Consider the following 16,723-nt stretch of genomic DNA (forward strand, 5'->3'; position numbering starts at 1 on the left):
GCGGTCTCCTCTTGTGGGCCAAGCAGGTGCAAGAGCCCAATGATAAACTTCTTTACGTTAGGGCTTCCTTCTGTAAAATTGTAAATCACTTGTAAAGTTGTTCGTATTTTCGGAAAGAGTTCCGTAAACGGACATCACTTGACACCCAGTACACAAACCCTATGCTTCAAGTTCAAGATTTTCAGTCCTACATGTACATTTAAATTTGACTTTGTAGTACATGCCATCACTTTCTGATGGTTTTACACTGCAAGGGAAAATAAGATACAATGTCCTTATATGGAACTATTATTGGTCGCGGGTGACTGATTTTTACCAACAACAAATGAAATGGGCCTAGGCCCTAATCAAAAGGCCAATTTCCCATTCGATCCCCATGCTGATTTTAGCACCCCCCCGCGAGTAAGTGAACAAAGCTAGAGGGGAACCAAATGTCTACAACAATAACAATCATGACCATCCATTCGCCAAACGTTATGCAACATTTTTGTTATGAATTTGTTCCCCTCTGTTAAATCTTCTGAGCATGCACACATGAATTGATGAAACGTGAAAATGTTTTATCATTTATGCTCAACTAATAAGCCTTTTGTCAATAGGGCATGAGTGATTTTGCACAATGATAGAAAGGCATTGTGGGAAGGAAAAAGGAGCAAACCTTGCCCCCTATTTCTTCCCACAATGCCTTTCTATTATTGTGCAAAATAACTCTTGCAGCATTAGCAACTTCTGCCATTGGCTGTAGGTCATGTAGGCTTACAGCCAATGGCAGAAGGGCAGTGAAGTCCAATTTCTTCATTCTAGTTATACCTTCTTCCTCCTCTTCCTCAATGACCGTGGTTTCCTCTACCACGACCTTTGAACCGCCCGTCTCCATCTCCACAACGGGATCCGCAGACACTGATGGGGCAGTGAGAGTCGAACATTCAGCCGTTGCCATGCCTGGTCAAAAAATTTCCCCACTTGGGCTGTCACTGATCAGATAGATTTGCGGATTGAGACAGTCGACGCTTGCAACTTGCAGAGAAAGTGGAGGTACGGTTCGCAGCCTATATCCTCTCAAGTTAACGTGCACTGCTGGGTGTGCATGTAAAATACACTCCGTTCTGCCGCAGCTCTGAAATGTCGATAAACCAAAGTAAAACTTCCTCACAAGGAAGTTTTCTTTACTTATCAGTGATGCAGTGCGAGTGCATTTGCTTTGCGCCGATACATTCGTCCTCGGCAACCCGCAGCGTATGCCGGTTGCGCGGTAATGCACTCGATTGAAATTGATAGTGTAACGAGACTGGTACCGTCGGCTGGAGAATTGACTAGTTCGCAAATTACATAATGACGTCCAGGAGCTTCACCTAATAAAAAGTGAAACTAGCAACGCCTTATCCGAGTCAACTGGCTGCGGCCGGGAGTAGCGCCTGCATCTACGGCAAATAGCTGCAGCCGCTTGTAACTTTTAACAGCCAGTGGCTTCCATTCCATTAAACGCACGTGGGGGAGATATGGGAAGACACTCTCACTTTTTAATTAATCGGAAGTTGCGCCCTCTTTTGAGGAACAGTTCCCAGTCATTCCAAGGATGTTGAGAGTTTGCGACGGCAAACTTCGAGCATTAACATTTTGACTGATGCCTTAAATTAGTTCCCCAATCTTTTTTCTTTACATACAGCAAAATTCTGCATCTAATTGGAATGGGGAGGGGGATTTTGGTCAACGGTTTAGGACTTTCTATATGAGGTGTAGACCGTCGGGTATTCAGCACAACACACAAAGTACCGAGTAGCAACTTTGTGAAATGAACCAAGAGGCGTGCGCTATGACTAGTTTTACATATTTACTGACCTGTAAATTTATTGATAATTCAATTGCAAGGATGAAGAGGAAAAAAGCTCCACAACGTAAACCAATGTCGGAGGTGATGATTTTTTTAGGAATGGTTTGATACTTATGGCTGACAATATGACTCTAATTCTTATAACATGCCTAGCAAAAGTTTCATGATGAAACTATTTTTGGAGAAAACAAATACAGATAACAGGTGAATTCGGGAGGAGAGGTGGGAAGGCAACCTATGAATTTCTTTTTCAAATAATAGATATTTCTTTGTAGCTAGCTGGTAACAGGTACGCAAACAAAATCCCGACTTCATTCTGTTCAATGCATGAGAAACTACCTGACAAGTGCAGTTACGAAGATTGGGGCTCTGCCCAATGTTTGACATCTTGGTGATGGCGAGGTACAAATCACGCTTAAATACACCCGCCCACACAATGAACAATGTAAGACCGTTCAAAAACTGCAGCTTATTCTTTGGTTCTGGAACTAGCTGTGACCTCCAGGGTTCAAATCAAATGAAAAGATCTCCACATTTGTCCCTTTGTGCTAGCTGCACGATTCGATGTCTCCGAAAGAGGAAACTGACCCAAGCTGAGATCTGTCTTCGATCCAGAGCACCTACAGTTAGGATTAAAAATCTGCTGCCTGAGGCCGACACTTCATAAAATGCCACTTTTTAAAATATAAATGGTCCATGAAAATAAGGTGATGAGAACTACCAGCCCTTTAGAGGGTTATCAAAATGTATCTCAAAAGTAGTTCATGGAACTAGAAGGGGTTGGAGCTCCATCACTTAATGATGGCTCACTATGTGATGATGGGGAATACGAGTATAATAAGGGTTTAGTATATGAGGAGAAAACTGTGGAATTTATTTGGCATCATCTCGCTTTGACTTTCTGTTTCGATGTCGACGGCTGGTCCGTCTCCTGTTCGTACTCTATCTCTACGTGCGCCCTCTTCCTCCGAAGCATCTTCTTGGTTTTCTCCTCGTCGTTGTCTTCTTCCGAGGAGCTGCCCTCCTCGCTGTCTCCGGCTCCCAGCCTGTCCATGTCCTGCAACAAGATAGAACCCGCCAGTCAGGTTGACCGTCACTGACCCCAAATCCCTCACCATTAATGCAAGGCGTCTTTCCTAATCCGTCAAGATTGACCGTCACGCAAGAAGGCAATGCCACATTCCTTGTAGTTCAACTTCCTCGGGACATCAGTCCACGTAATAGAGACCTAGCTCTACCTTCCTTACAGAGGGATACTGGGTGAATATTCAATGCCAGCGCCACTTACCTCAAAATCACTCAGGTCACTCTCCTCAAAATCTTCCTCGGCTACATACTCTACTTCTTCCTCCTCCTCCTAATAAAAATAGAGCGAAAAGGGAAAAACCAACTACTAAGTAATTAAAACCATTTAATTTCTACATAAAATAATTCACTGGAAACACAACACGGTGGTTAATGAAAGCCCTACTCAGTGACAAAACACTTGTTATGAGTGCCGGAAGACGTGACAGAAAAAAATTCACATGCGTCAATTCGCAGCACAAAAGCGTTGTGGTCGAGTCCATCACAAATCCTTTTGCTGATTGCTTCATAAGTCCCCTTCGGAAGTCCCTTCAAAAGACCAGTCATACATAACCAGGTGCACAATGAGAAGGGAACGCTTCTGTCACAGTTCATTTCAATATCTTGTGGCTTAAGACCGGATGACTTGTAATGGACTTGATGACACCACAGAGCAGTAATACCTCCAAAGCCATCACTAAGCCAAACGTATAGGAAGCATTATTTGATCTCTTTCCGAGAAGCTGACAATTTGCAATGATTCAACTTCATTTGTTTTACCTCCTCGTCTTTTGCCTCCTCGTCTTCTCGTTCCTCGTCCTCCTCATTTTCCTCCTGGTCATCTAAGGCTCTGTCAAAGGCTGTGACTGGGAAGTTGTAGATGTCGCCATACTGTGATGGAAACAAAAAATGGATGCAACATTTGTCTTGATTCAATACGGCGTGTGCCCAGCAAAAGGTCGTAAGCATGCTTACATCCTTTTTGCCGGGAAGCATGATCACAGCAGAAAAAATGTTACTGGCAAAAGGGCGTAAGAAACACACTCTCTTCATTCAGTAAAAACGGATAAAATTTACTGCAAAATCAACACAGGCTGTGCAAAAAGCAACCTTCGAACAACTTATCAAACAACTTGGCACAGTTACATAACTACGTCCTTTTGCTGGGAAAAGTTTTTTGCAGTGATCATGTTTCCGCCAAAAGGGCGTAAGCGCTTACATCCTTCTTCCAGGCACACGACAATTTCATTCTTCAAAAAAAATGTAAGTTGCAAGTTTTGGGTCCCAACTGATGTCTGAATGTAATGCTGGATGAAAAGGAAGTTGATTCATGAGATTTAGATTACTCTTCTGCAGTTACATAACGAAACTTCAAACTTGCGCATTTACATTTACAGTTGTCAAAATGAAACTAAGCGTTTGCCAGGTAACTAAATTTCATTTTGATGTGGCCTTCCTAATTCCACTGGACAACTGGTTCAGACCTCTTTGTGGACTTTTGCCTCATCTTAAATTTTCTTAAGTTTTATTTTGGTAACAGATTCAGTAACAGGCAAAGATTATGGATGGAGGGCAAATTCATGGAGAGCCAATGTAGGAACGGTGATGTCAAAATCTTTAAAAATCATTGCAGCAGTGAACCGATGATAATGGCTCAACAACTTACAGAGCAGCCAAAATTCAAGAGTGGGCTGGAACAATTGGCCATCTTTTGAGGATCAGTACTTGGGGTGGTCCCCCTCGATGACAACTTACCGTTCCCTTCTTCAATCTCTCCAGGAGTTCCTTCTCAATGGCAGTGTCCAGGCGGGCAGCGATAAGGGCTTTGTCTTCTCTCCGCTTCTCTCGCCGCTCCACCTTGCGATTGAGGGGCACCAACTTTTTCCTGCAGGTCGGTTGAAGAGAGAGATGTCAATAGTGTCCTGAGTGCGAAATTTTCAGTGAAATGTACAGTCACCCCACCAATGTCTCTTACTTCTTTGCAGGTGAGGGGGCCCTTGATTTTGGAATTGACAGGGCCCCAACTGTATAGTTCCGTGAAAATGCAACCGAGGTACCAAACTGTACTTCTGAAATACTCTGTCACTGTGGCTTAACCCTTACTGGATAAGGTTCTACCAACACAGCCAGCTGAACACAAAAGAATCAAAAACAAGTGAAACGACAACCCTGCTGAATTACAACTGTATATAACAAACTGCAACAGAGGTGTTTATGGCACTGCACAGAGCAGTAGACAATCACCAGCCTAGGCACTACCAAGTTACATGGTGTACTCAAGCCGCTGATGCTGACTGCTAATGGACACAATGTACAACTTTTGGCCTATAGTGGATTACGTTCCATTTAGCGGGGCTAGGGTTACTGTGGTTCCAACGTCATTGTCCACGGGGTTAAGCAGCGTGCACATGAATATGTATGTATCTGCGAGACAAAGTACAACGCGGTGTTATCGAATAGGGCCAATCGAGAGAAACCAGCGACTCACTGTCTCTTTAGCGTGAGTTTGCGCATGCGGATCAAGTACTGGGTGATCTTGGTGAAGCGCTGTTTGCATTTGTGCTTGATGAAGCCCGGCCAGTAGATGAGGTGGGTGTTGATCTGCTCCAGGGCCTTCTCGTAGTTACGGGACAGCTTCACTTTCTCCCACATCTTGGCCGGGAAGGCGGCTCGTTCAATGGTCTTCATGTACAAGTAGCACACACCTGGGAGAAAAAAAAAACGTAAGGGAGTCAGGCATACATTTCATTCAAAATATTTGAAGGATGCAGTGCATTTAAACTATGCATACGTCCAAATAATTTGTTGAAAATTCTTTTCAATGCAGGAATAAAATTCCTATCTTTGTGATCTTTCTTCTATATCCTGGATAAGGGTGACGCAAAGAGGGTCAACCTGTACGCTGCCCCACTATTGTTTTCTCAAGCCCCTAAATTGCCTCAATCGCCCACATCAGATTTTGGAAGGAAACAAACAAGTAAACATCCAAAAACACTGTGACTTTATCAATATAAAAGCACCAAAAGATGGATGTGTAAGATCAGGAATGCCTGAGCACTTACAGTACACTGGTTAGGTCACTCAGTGTTGAGACACGGTGGTTAACGTGACAAGTGCCTTACACTCGGTATGAAGGCATGAATATGAAGTGGGTATCTTGAAAATGTGCCACTTTGTTGATGACACTGCTTCCACTGTGCTCACAAAAAGGTTTTCCCAATAAGTTACACTTTTGGCATATTGTTTGATGACTTTTATGCACTACACCAACCTGCTATAAAGTTGTACTCCATGAAAATATGGGGAGTTGTTCTCCTCTTGAACAATTAAGCAGAAACAAAGTAACACAGACAAATGGCTTAGGGGAGTAGGTTTCGATTGGTAGATCTGTATAATTGTTGGATCATGATACAGTACAAGCCAATCCGGTACAAAATCTGTCAATCATGCCGTCATCGGTCAATCACCTTTTCCTTTTAATTCAGGGCAGCGGAACACTGTTTCGGAAAGAAGTGAAGTCTGAGACTTTGTATGAGATAGGCCGATAGCGCAGCATGATCAACTGATAGCATGGCTCGATTGACTGCACTGAATGTAAACGCTTACCATTTTCCTCCCTGATTGTGGCATACTGGCTGTTGGCCAGGGGGCAGGAGGACCTGTTGCACAGACCAGTCAAGTTGTACTCATTCCGACAGAACTGGTGGGTCTTGGCATTGACCTTGTAGGAGCAGAACGTTGTGTTGATGATGCTCCATATTACCTATGAGAGACACATACAGTTTGTACTCAGTAATCCACTTGCACTCTCTGAATTACATTTAGAAAAGGAACATCAGTCAACATAAAAATCATGGTGGCTTGGCATTACAGTTGTCCTGACTACATTTGGGCTTCTCCTGCGGTTTCGTTAGAGGACCATGTTCACTCATAGAGGAAACAGTCATTGGTAACATTCCTAAGTGTCACGATCAACAAGTCGGAAAGAATTCCATATACGAAGTTCACTTTTTAGGAGAAATTTTTGCTCCAGGACAGATTTAAAAAGGGGCGACATTTATTTTTGGGGGATAGAGATGTGAAAGGGGGTTCAGTAACTTAGGGGGACAGGTTTAAAAAGAAGGGGCCCCACGCAATAAAACGGCAAAAAAGTGAGTCCTTTTGCCGTTCTTTTTTTCCCCTACTATATCGTCTACCGTTTCCTTTTCCTTCACTATCCCGTCCTTTTATTTCTCCACAGTTTTCCTGTCATTAGTACAAGGATTATTACAGTTAGTATACACATTTAATACATTTAATCCAAATTGTGTCGTAAAGGGGAAGCGAACCTGCAATGAAGAGAACTGTTAGGTATAGAAATACAGCAGTCTAACTGACCACGCCACACGAGCGCTTGTTGCCGGAGGAACTCGATATGTTCCATATAAAGTTACGGTTGAATTAAGGAGAGGTCACGATGAGGTCAAGATGAATATTTAAAAAAATTAAATATTTATGAAACTGAATATGTAATTATTCACGAATATTTGTATAAATTAGAATATTTGAATATAAATAAATGTGGCTATCCGTTGTTAATATAAGTAGGTTGTGCCAAAGGAAATCAACTAGGTAAGGTACATGTCTGAGCACAATTGACTGTATGACGTGAGTTATCTCTGTCGTATTATGTAAACCAAAAGAGAAAGAACAAGTAGAAATGCAGTCGGCCGTACGAAAGAAGGAATTTCGTTCCAATGCTGTATAAGAACTCAGGCTAGGTGGAGTCTTGCTTCATCCATTAGCAATACATGCACTATGAGCGAGAATTGGAGTCTTACGCGCAATTGGTGAGAGAGGTGACTATCCACACAGTGGAAGCGACCAGTTTGGGTTCTACCTGGCCGAATACATGTGGCGCTGCCGACATGCAGGAGTAGACCACTTCAATCAAATCCTTAAGGATGTTCTTCTCCTGTACAAGCCTCCCCTCACATTTTAGAGCGCAGATAGCCACACAATAATCTAAAGACAGGTTTCAGCTCCCTTTTCCCCTTCCCTCTGTATAAATATAGAAAAAAACTCCTCCAACTGACAAGCACTCTCTAAAAGAAATTTGTCCCTTTTTTTCCTTCTAAACAAATTGTCCAACTTACAAACTGTCTGTAAAAGAAATTGGGCCCCTTTTTTCCTTCTAAAGAAATTGTCCAACTTTAAAATTGTCGCAAAACACGCACTATTTTCCCCCAAGTAAAAATTGTACATGTACATGTACAGTAGGGCACATTGCGCAGCATTTCGTGAACTGTGTAGATCCATCCAGACAGATGACGGCCCTCTGCACTCCTCGTGTTGCGGATTCATGCATAAAATTACCTCAATGCTTGTGGCAGCCCAACCCCTATTACATAATGGTTCTTTCCGGATATGATTCGGTTCATGCGCACACGTCGTGCGCATTCGCCATGTTCTTCAGAAGCAAAGATGGCCGCCTGTCGATGTAAACCTGGTCCATGTGTAGCTCCAAAAGTGTGCCCAAAACTCCATATTTCTGTCCTATGATGTTCAGCTCTTCAATGCCTATTGGAATCGTCTTCATTCAGCGATCATAGTAAGGATACTTTTGTAGTAATTACGCGATATTACAGTGAACTTCGTATATGGAATTCTTCCCAACAAGTCTTGTGCTCAGACCACGTATAGGCCACTCACGCGTGTTTCTGGGAGCACCATGTTTCACCCATAGAGTTATTGCTTATTCTAAATCTCACTTACACCCATTTGAAAGGTATAGGCAACGAAAAGTTCAAGCGCTGTGCGTGTGTCAGGCGAAAACGGTCAGATTTTGAAAGATTTTGAGGTAAGAAATTTCATTGAAGCCCCAACCGTTTGACGTTGGCATTTACGGAAGCCAGTAGGTGGAGTTATTTTTGGTGAGTCTTTGGAATTTTTGAGAACCATTTCAACCTTACTATTTGTACAGGCATAGAGCATTAGAATGACAATCCCGCCCAAAATCGAAAAAGAGGAATAGGCCTACTAACACTAGTAGAGCTAGCCTAGACTATAAGCCTTATCGCAAATACTGCATGGGTGATTTTGCACAATGGTAGAAAGGCATTGTGGGAAGGAAAAAGGAGCAAACATTGCCCCTTTTTCCTTCCCACAATGCCTTTCTACCATTGTGTGAAATCACCCATGTAGTATTTGCGATAAGACTTAGGCTATATACTAATTTAGTTAGGCCTGTACATGTTATACCGCGTGAGGCCCGGTCAGCTGGTAGTGTACACAAAGTAAAAGGTCTCAGGCATGTCAGGTCGTGCTGGTTAATAAGTAAATAAATGGGGACAAAAAAGAAAGAAACGACCGTCGAATATCTCATTTTTTACCATGGTTACGTCATGTACGTGTTAAACTACATTTAAACATGTAGGCCTACATGCACGGCCATTTGTCCGGAAATTGGGCAGTGACAAAGTGTGTGTGGGATGACATAAATCATCAAACAAGGATAACGCACAACATGCGGAATGATACTCACATCGTCGTGCTGCATTCTGAAAAGAAAATAATTACAACATTGCACGGAAATGCAGCCCGTTCTTTAAAAATTCCTCCCAGGAGTTTCATTCACATCACACGTGCAAAATTTACTGTATCACCGTAGAACTTGCTGCAACAATGTGAACACAAGGGGGCGCTAGTGACATCGAACAACAAACCCCTTTTTAGGGTGCATTGAACCAATTCAAGCTCCATTGAAAATAGTGTAAAATCAACCAAGTTTGGAGCCCCATGGCAGGCAACTGAAGTCCATGAGGCCTCTCAAACAAAAAAACAATGTGTTGTTTGGTCCTTCAGATTTCATTTGATTTTCAATTTTTAATAGGTTAACCAATGAATTTTTTAATTATCCGCCCCAAACAAACTCACCCCCCAAAAAGTGAATGTTGCCAAGCCTTCCAAGCGGCCATTTTTCAAATGACATCCCTCACCTTCTCGGGCTCTTCTGACTAATTTTCAATCCCATTTTTGTCTGCTTTGCCCCCAGGTGGGTGCCCCTGAATCTACAGAGATGATCCTGGGCCATTTCTTGGCCCAAACAGACCCCTCTTTTCGAAACAATCTATGGGGGTACTTTTTTGTGCGCCTCCGCCTGGCGGACTTTGAATTGGGACACTGCACCCCTGAGGTCTCATCTCGATCTATCTTTCCCCCCCTCTGGCATTTTTATTCGGGATGTTATTGTGTTAGGCCTTTACGTTTACATCGAGTTTGCATCGTAGGCGCTGTGTACTCATGTTAACGGTACTTTTAGTAACCTTTTTCGGAGTGTGATAACCTTGTTCTTTTTAATCCATGCATTTGTTAAAGTTTTGTATTAATTTTCTAAATGTTTTCCTGAAATTTTTAAACAGCGATTATGAAGAATTCATCAGCCTCTTATCCAAATTAATAAAGACATAACCAATTGGAGAGACTGAAGTCAATGTTCGCCATTTGCTGTTGAATAATTTACATTATAAACGGGTAATACGCCTTCAAATTCCAGTCGATTTATGGATTTCAGAGGTCTCAAATATCAAATCAGTCTATCCCACACGGCTACAGTAATGTTAATGTTTCCCCGTATCCCCCATGTCGTAAACATGGTGGCTTTTATGCTCGTAGATTCACATAAATTCCATAGATAACAAACTCAATCGATAAAAATCTGTCAATGTTAATAGACCGATCAGATGTACAAAATTGTGTAACATTTAGTGGGGCTCACGGTTTAATTTGTTGCGCCCACCAACGGTTTGTTTGATTTGGTGCCTACCTACCTGCTGCTTGTTAACATTGTCAGCAGCAGCCATTGAAAGGAACCAATAACGATATGACCCAGAAGTCAATAAACACACCTGTGTGCCCGCGGACTTCTCCACTTGTGCCATGGTTACGGTGAGGGGATCTCACAACGATGGTTCCAAGCGAATAATTGCATTATGGTGAATTAACCCAATCAAGGATACACTGGATTTGACAACAGGGGTACCAAAAATCTGCAGGTAGTCTAGTGGTCTAAGAGATGGTGAAACAGAGAATGAGATCGCAAAAAGCGAAAGAAATCGGCCTTTAATTCGGGACATGGGCGTCGCCAAGATTCTTGTGGTTTTTTTCGGGAAGGTGGTGGGGGGGGGGCAAAGCACCCAGAAGCAGAAAATTGACAATCCATAAACTGTGCAAAGGAGTCATTTTCAAATTATTTTGAAGCAAATTATCGTTTTCCAATCCCTTTCATCCTTTGCATTTTTTTGCTTTTGCCATTTAACGTTTATCTTTTCTCCTGCTTCTAGCGGGGGGGGGGGAGTAAGCGCCCTCTTGCCCCTGCGACGCCCATGATTCAGGAGGTTATTAAAATCAGTTCAATGATTAACTTTAGATTCTGCGTAGATACTGCTGTGCATTTAAAACACAATTGGCGGACATTAAACATCAACTAGTACTCGATGGATATACATTGAGTATTGTAATTGCTGGAATGAGGATATCAGATATGAACTGATCAACATCTTCAACATCGCCTGGCAGATTTGATGCGGGCTATTTCCGTCAGGCGCACATCCGTCATTCGAATAGCTTTTTGTTTGCCGAGAAATTATAGAAAAAAAATAAGTTGAAGTTGTTCGATAGATGCAAAATGAGAAAAGGAGAGGTTGACGTAGGAGGGTATACCTTGGGTGAAAAGGTGGACATGCTGGCACTAATTGTTTCACGAAAAGGGAAATAACCGGAGACATAATTACCCAAAAAGAAAATGAAAGTTGAGTACCGTTATTCGGGTACATCAGACGAGTGGTAATCAACTCAATTATCAACTGCACTTCGTTTTTGCCATCACTTGAAAGGAATTTCCCCTCAAACTGTGGGCATTTGATACCTCGACTGACGCTGGGCAGGACTTATCGTCCATTTTATTTGTAACTTTTATTCGATTTTAGAGTGTACGAAAAAGGTCCGATATTTTTCTTCCAAAGCACTGTATTCCCTCAAAAAGAAATGTAAGACTAATTTCATGAATGCCGAATTATTAAGAATTTGCAAAATAAAAACCAGTCAACTGATGAAAAAGTATGTTTACTTTGGAAAATCATATCACAAATGTTATCTCAGCAGCGACGCTAACTCAAGTGCTCTTGAAGGAACAAGACGTAATGCGTCCAAATTGAGGTTCAAGAGGGCGACATTACGTGCGCTTGACCTAGACTGGCCGATTCAGGGTTGGGTCAGGAAGAGTATACAAGGTCATGGCGAAATGAGACCGTGTCACCCTGTCATTGGAAACGCGTTGAGGTTAAAAGGGTTTGGTTCAGCAGGTAATTTTATAAACCCGATGTCATCTACACAGGACCGCAGCACACCGACACAGACACCCCCGGTCTTGTTTCTGTGCGAAGTTATCCCTCCGACTACAATGAGACATTCCGACCAGAAATCACGGCGCGTCGTATTGCAGACCCACTCGAAAATAAAATCCACCTCCAAACTTTGCCCAGCGAGTCGCTATATGCTATTGCACTGGTTCGAAACGCGGCAACTTAATAAACTGTCTGGTACGGTGTGTTTGGGGGTGATTTTTATCAATTTTATGGTCGTTTATGACAATATTGCCAAGCATCCACAGGGCCAAGTGTTTAGCAACAGTAAAGGCAATCGCTGGGGCTGAATCAGGGATGATCTAATAAGGGTCTAGTGCTTTCGGTCAACGTGGATCGTATGCATGATACACACACACCAACAGAGCACCATGCTCCCTCACCAGAGATCCTCATCGACCCCGAAGGAAGTGCTGGTGCACAACACGGCCGAGCAAGAGCAGTATCGCAAACGGACCGTGGCAATACAGCGCGAACTCAGAGCAATGGCTGTCTCGCTCAGCGTCAACCGACGCCGGTTCCTGAGGAGGCGGGCCGACCTTCTCCGGCGATCGACTTCGCTCGACGGCGAGCCGTCAGCGGCCGTGACGGAGCAGCGAAAAGCCGACGAAGTCCGCGGGAATGCCGCGGTCAGGGCTCTCTCCGCCGTGCTGGAGAGACCGTGGGACGAGGGCGCCGAATTCGACCCAGGCCGTCAAGGGCAAAGCGGGACGAATTTGGACCGACACGAGAGCTGCGAACGGCAACCGCCAGACACTGCTGGGGAGACAGTCAATCAGACCGGCCAATCTAGCGGTGAAAGGTCCCCTAAAAACAGTGTCGTAAAATACAGGCAAGAAGTGCAGGAGGCCGTCGTGGAGTCCGTAACAGAAACTGCGAGCCGAAAACTTTCCTCGGAGGAAAAGGTGCGGATGAAATACACCCGAGAAAGTAGCGTACCGGGAGCCCTTCATCTAGACGACACTGGGAAATCTGTTTTGAACAGAAGAAATATGAATCGCAGCCCGTATGCAAGGCTTAGGTCTGAGTCCCTGTCAATGACCGTAGTCACACCTCGACAGTCGGACGACGAAACAAGGAATGAATCATCAGTCATATCACGACGGATGCGAGGCATGACGGTGGGCGCCACGGAGCAGCTCAACCTGTCCCGTCTTCGGCAGATCCGCGACGTGCGTGTCGGGTCCGACTCCCTGGACGAGGAGCAGAAATATATCGAGAAAACCCACCGGCGCATCAGGGACTTCCTGGACCGCACCAGCTCCGAGTCGGTCGTCAGCGACGCCTCTGACCTAGCCAGCGAGTCGGGCTCGGACGTTTTTGCCCGGCCACCCCCGGACCGGCGACGCACCGTGAGCCGCGTCTACGCCCTAGAGCACTCTCCTCGGCTTCGAAAGCGCAGCGTGCCCGCCAGGTTCGCCGACGCCGTCGTCGAGGAAGAAAACGATTCCAAGGACAAACTGAGACTTCCTCCTCTGTCCTTGCCGCCAGTTCATTCCAACGTCCCGCTGAAGCTCCGGCACAGGAATTACAGTAAGCGCGGGAATCACTACAAAGAGAGCACTCGCATCTGGACGGCCGAGGAGTGGGAAGACTTAAAGCATTGCAGATACCTGCGCAACAAATCCATCCCTTGATATGATAAAAGAAAGAGACGCGATAACGAATCTGCATTTCATCGGGCATTATACTTCATGCATTATTTGAACTTTTTCATTTAATTTTCACCGGCTTGCACCGTATCTCAGTAATTCAATTTTTAATCGGGCAAGCAATGATTATATGAGGTTTGAAATTGTTCTATCTCGACACAGCAAGACCCCCCATTATCAAAATTGATCGTAAAACATTAACTTAAGACGTTCTACATTCGACGGGGTCTCAACTCAGTTTTATCATGGAGGTAGAATCTACACAAAACGAGGCGCCCATAAGGAATCCCAAATCCTTCTGATTAGACTTTGCACAACTAGTCGTCACATTATTTTTGTCTGATTTGTGTCTAAACCTGCAAAGTGTGCACATTGTGGATTGTATAGGCTTTTGTATAAAGCCTCTTGAACTAACAGTTACTCTTGAAATTAAGTTTCAGTGCCAACAATTGCAATGTATACCGGTAAGCAATGAAGCAACCTTTAACCTCACAGACTGAATGTCAGTGACACATACAGTGTATATATGGCATAACGACCCGGCCAAAATGAGCTAATTTAATATAAAACAAAACATCAAATTGCAGTACAAAATAATAATCAAACGCTAAAGTATTTTCCATGTTTGGTGTCGCTTTGTTGGAAAACTAAACCCTGAATATTGGTTCACCTCTGGTTGTTACAAAGAAAAGAAGCATAACCACAATAGATTCGGTAATGCAAGACAGCCTGGAGCCCTTGAACAGCCCTTGACGTACAAGTGAATTTCTGAATCCCGTATCTCGTGCCGAAGTTGCTCCATGCTGAATTCGAAAAAAAAGCATACGCAGCAAGGTATGAGATGGAGAGAACCCCCCCTGCTTTGTGTTGGTTATTGTCTCACAGGAATCTGGGGAATTCCTTTCAGACATCTTGGGGGATGTGTTAAGTAACAATAGTCTGGAATGTGTATAGGGATTGAACATGTTGGGGGGGGTACCCCTCGGTCTCATTTCTTGCTGGGTATAAAAAAAAGAGTGTCCGTAAACGCATGCTTTCAAACATTCACCAGCTACAGTAGGCCTACTTATTGAAGTGAAGACCGAGTAGAGCTCGCGTGCGATGCGGGTACCGCGAGCAATGGTTAAAATCCAGCACGGCCAATCTCAGCACATCACGGGCATCAGGCACTGGGAGACATCTCGAGCGGAATAATCTTTGAGGTCAGCCGCCAAGGTTATGCTCGGCCGTCAACATGATCGGATTTCCCCCTTGGCAAAGTGCGATCACAGGTACAAGGCAAAAATATCAAATAACCAGGGTCACTGATTTTCTTTTTACAGCACACGCGGTGCCAGCTTTCAGCCTTGGGGACGTTGGCATCCTGGTTCACACACGCTGCCTTGTATTTTGTGGCAATTATCCCGAGGTTGATAAAAACAAAGAGAATAAATAAACAGGAGGCGGGTATTTTTCACGTGCAATCAATCAGTTGCACTCCAGGGGTAAAAAATTGAATGAAATTTTCCATGGTTTAATGTGTAATATTTCAAAAACACAAAAATCTAATGACGGAAGCACACACTGTTTTACATCGGGGCTCAGGGGTCAAGCACAAACAGGAAGAATGTCAGAAAAAAACAGACATGAAACGCGTGGCCGTTTCTACGGTTACTTTTTTCGGGCGGAATGGTTGAAGCATGGTAGGAGCAACTCGTTTCCTTGTTCTTACATGTGATTGATGAGGGTTGGTTTTGGCGGATCTGTGGGGCACACCAAGTCCTGCTTTAGTGTGCACACGTCAGGATCTGTCATCTGGGCACAAAGACTAGTGGGAACGTACGGCTGGCTCAGCCCCGACGGGACACGCTGGGTAAAAAAAACCGACCCTGACGGCACGGCAGTATCGGGTAGAAACTGGGGCTGGGAGTTCGCGACGTCATCCTCAGCGATCAAGAATCGCGGCAACTTGCAGAAATATCTCAGTATATAGTTATCTTATCAGCTACTTACGCAGTAAGCTTATACCTCGCTCGTTACTTCGCTCGGTGAAGAAAACGGGTGGAACTGCATTGATCAGGACACCCTACGAGTCAACAGTCTTTCTTTCGGGCACACCCCCTCAATTGTGAAAAAGTACAGAAGAGAACATGAAAGAAACTGTTGATATATTTCAATTCATTTTAATAGAAATACATGTAGTTGGTAACGATGACCTTGCCAATGAGGGATTGAAAATAAAAAGAGATGGGGTTTAGCGGGCACTCAGGCTGTAATTTTTTTTAACAAATTTGGTTATTCCTAAATATAGGTGACAAAAATGGCACATTTTCACCCCCTTTGAAGCGAAACCCAAAGCTGTAGCAAGAGGCCAAACTCAGGGAGTTGAGCGATCAGAAAAAAAAAAACAAAAAAAAACAGCAGCGCAAGGCTACCAGAAGTCTCGTCGGGAATTTTTTTTTTCAGTTCACGAAACAGGACTCCAGCTGGCGGTCTGACAGTGTTCGCACTGGGAACTCGAGTCGATCGGCTTTGGCATGGGGACAGTTACGAGGTTAACAGAATTCCCTATGGGAATACATGTGACATGATAATATTGGTTAGCCGCATGGGAAAAGGGACAGCAGAGTTTTGGAAGTGTTCCACGTGATGCGCAGGTTTAACTCGGGGACCGGGGGAAAACAAAAACAGCTCATGCGGCACGCCTTTTGATGCTGGCCACGTTGAATTTTTTCCCACTTAAAGCTCTTCATTTACCGATAACACAGTTCATTTTAACCCTTAATTATTGTCGA

At 44.0% G+C, this 16,723-nt stretch overlaps 2 protein-coding genes across 4 annotated transcripts in view; both read right to left on the reverse strand.

Annotated features, from left to right (window-relative positions):
• The window catches only part of LOC110983110 (adipose-secreted signaling protein-like), a 50,348-nt gene extending 49,083 nt beyond the window's left edge, over positions 1-1,265 (reverse strand). The window contains exon 1 of one of the 2 annotated variants that reach the window (XM_087144636.1): positions 811-1,265. In XM_087144636.1, coding sequence (XP_087000762.1) covers positions 811-940 — 130 coding nt within the window. In that variant the 5' untranslated portion in view covers positions 941-1,265. The remainder of the gene's footprint in view (positions 1-810) is intronic. The other variant, XM_022242070.2, reaches the window with a different exon arrangement.
• A 553-nt stretch (positions 1,266-1,818) lies between these two features.
• Positions 1,819-9,577, reverse strand: mak16 (MAK16 homolog). Of its 2 annotated transcripts, none has more exons than XM_022242081.2 (7): positions 9,420-9,577; positions 6,503-6,659; positions 5,385-5,601; positions 4,652-4,781; positions 3,677-3,787; positions 3,120-3,185; positions 1,819-2,888 (listed from the first exon to the last, which is right to left on the reverse strand). In XM_022242081.2, exons 1-7 carry the CDS (start codon positions 9,432-9,434, stop codon positions 2,715-2,717), a joined length of 870 nt encoding a protein of 289 aa, XP_022097773.2. In that variant the 5' UTR covers positions 9,435-9,577; the 3' UTR covers positions 1,819-2,714. The 2 variants fall into 2 exon arrangements, with proteins under 2 accessions (XP_022097773.2, XP_022097772.2); XM_022242080.2 differs by having other exon boundaries at positions 3,120-3,188.
• Positions 9,578-16,723: the final 7,146 nt, after the last annotated feature.

Source organism: Acanthaster planci, linkage group LG13, assembly GCF_054643075.1.
Source record: "Acanthaster planci isolate LZ-2023a linkage group LG13, COTS_SCS, whole genome shotgun sequence".
NCBI lineage: Eukaryota > Metazoa > Echinodermata > Asteroidea > Valvatida > Acanthasteridae > Acanthaster > Acanthaster planci.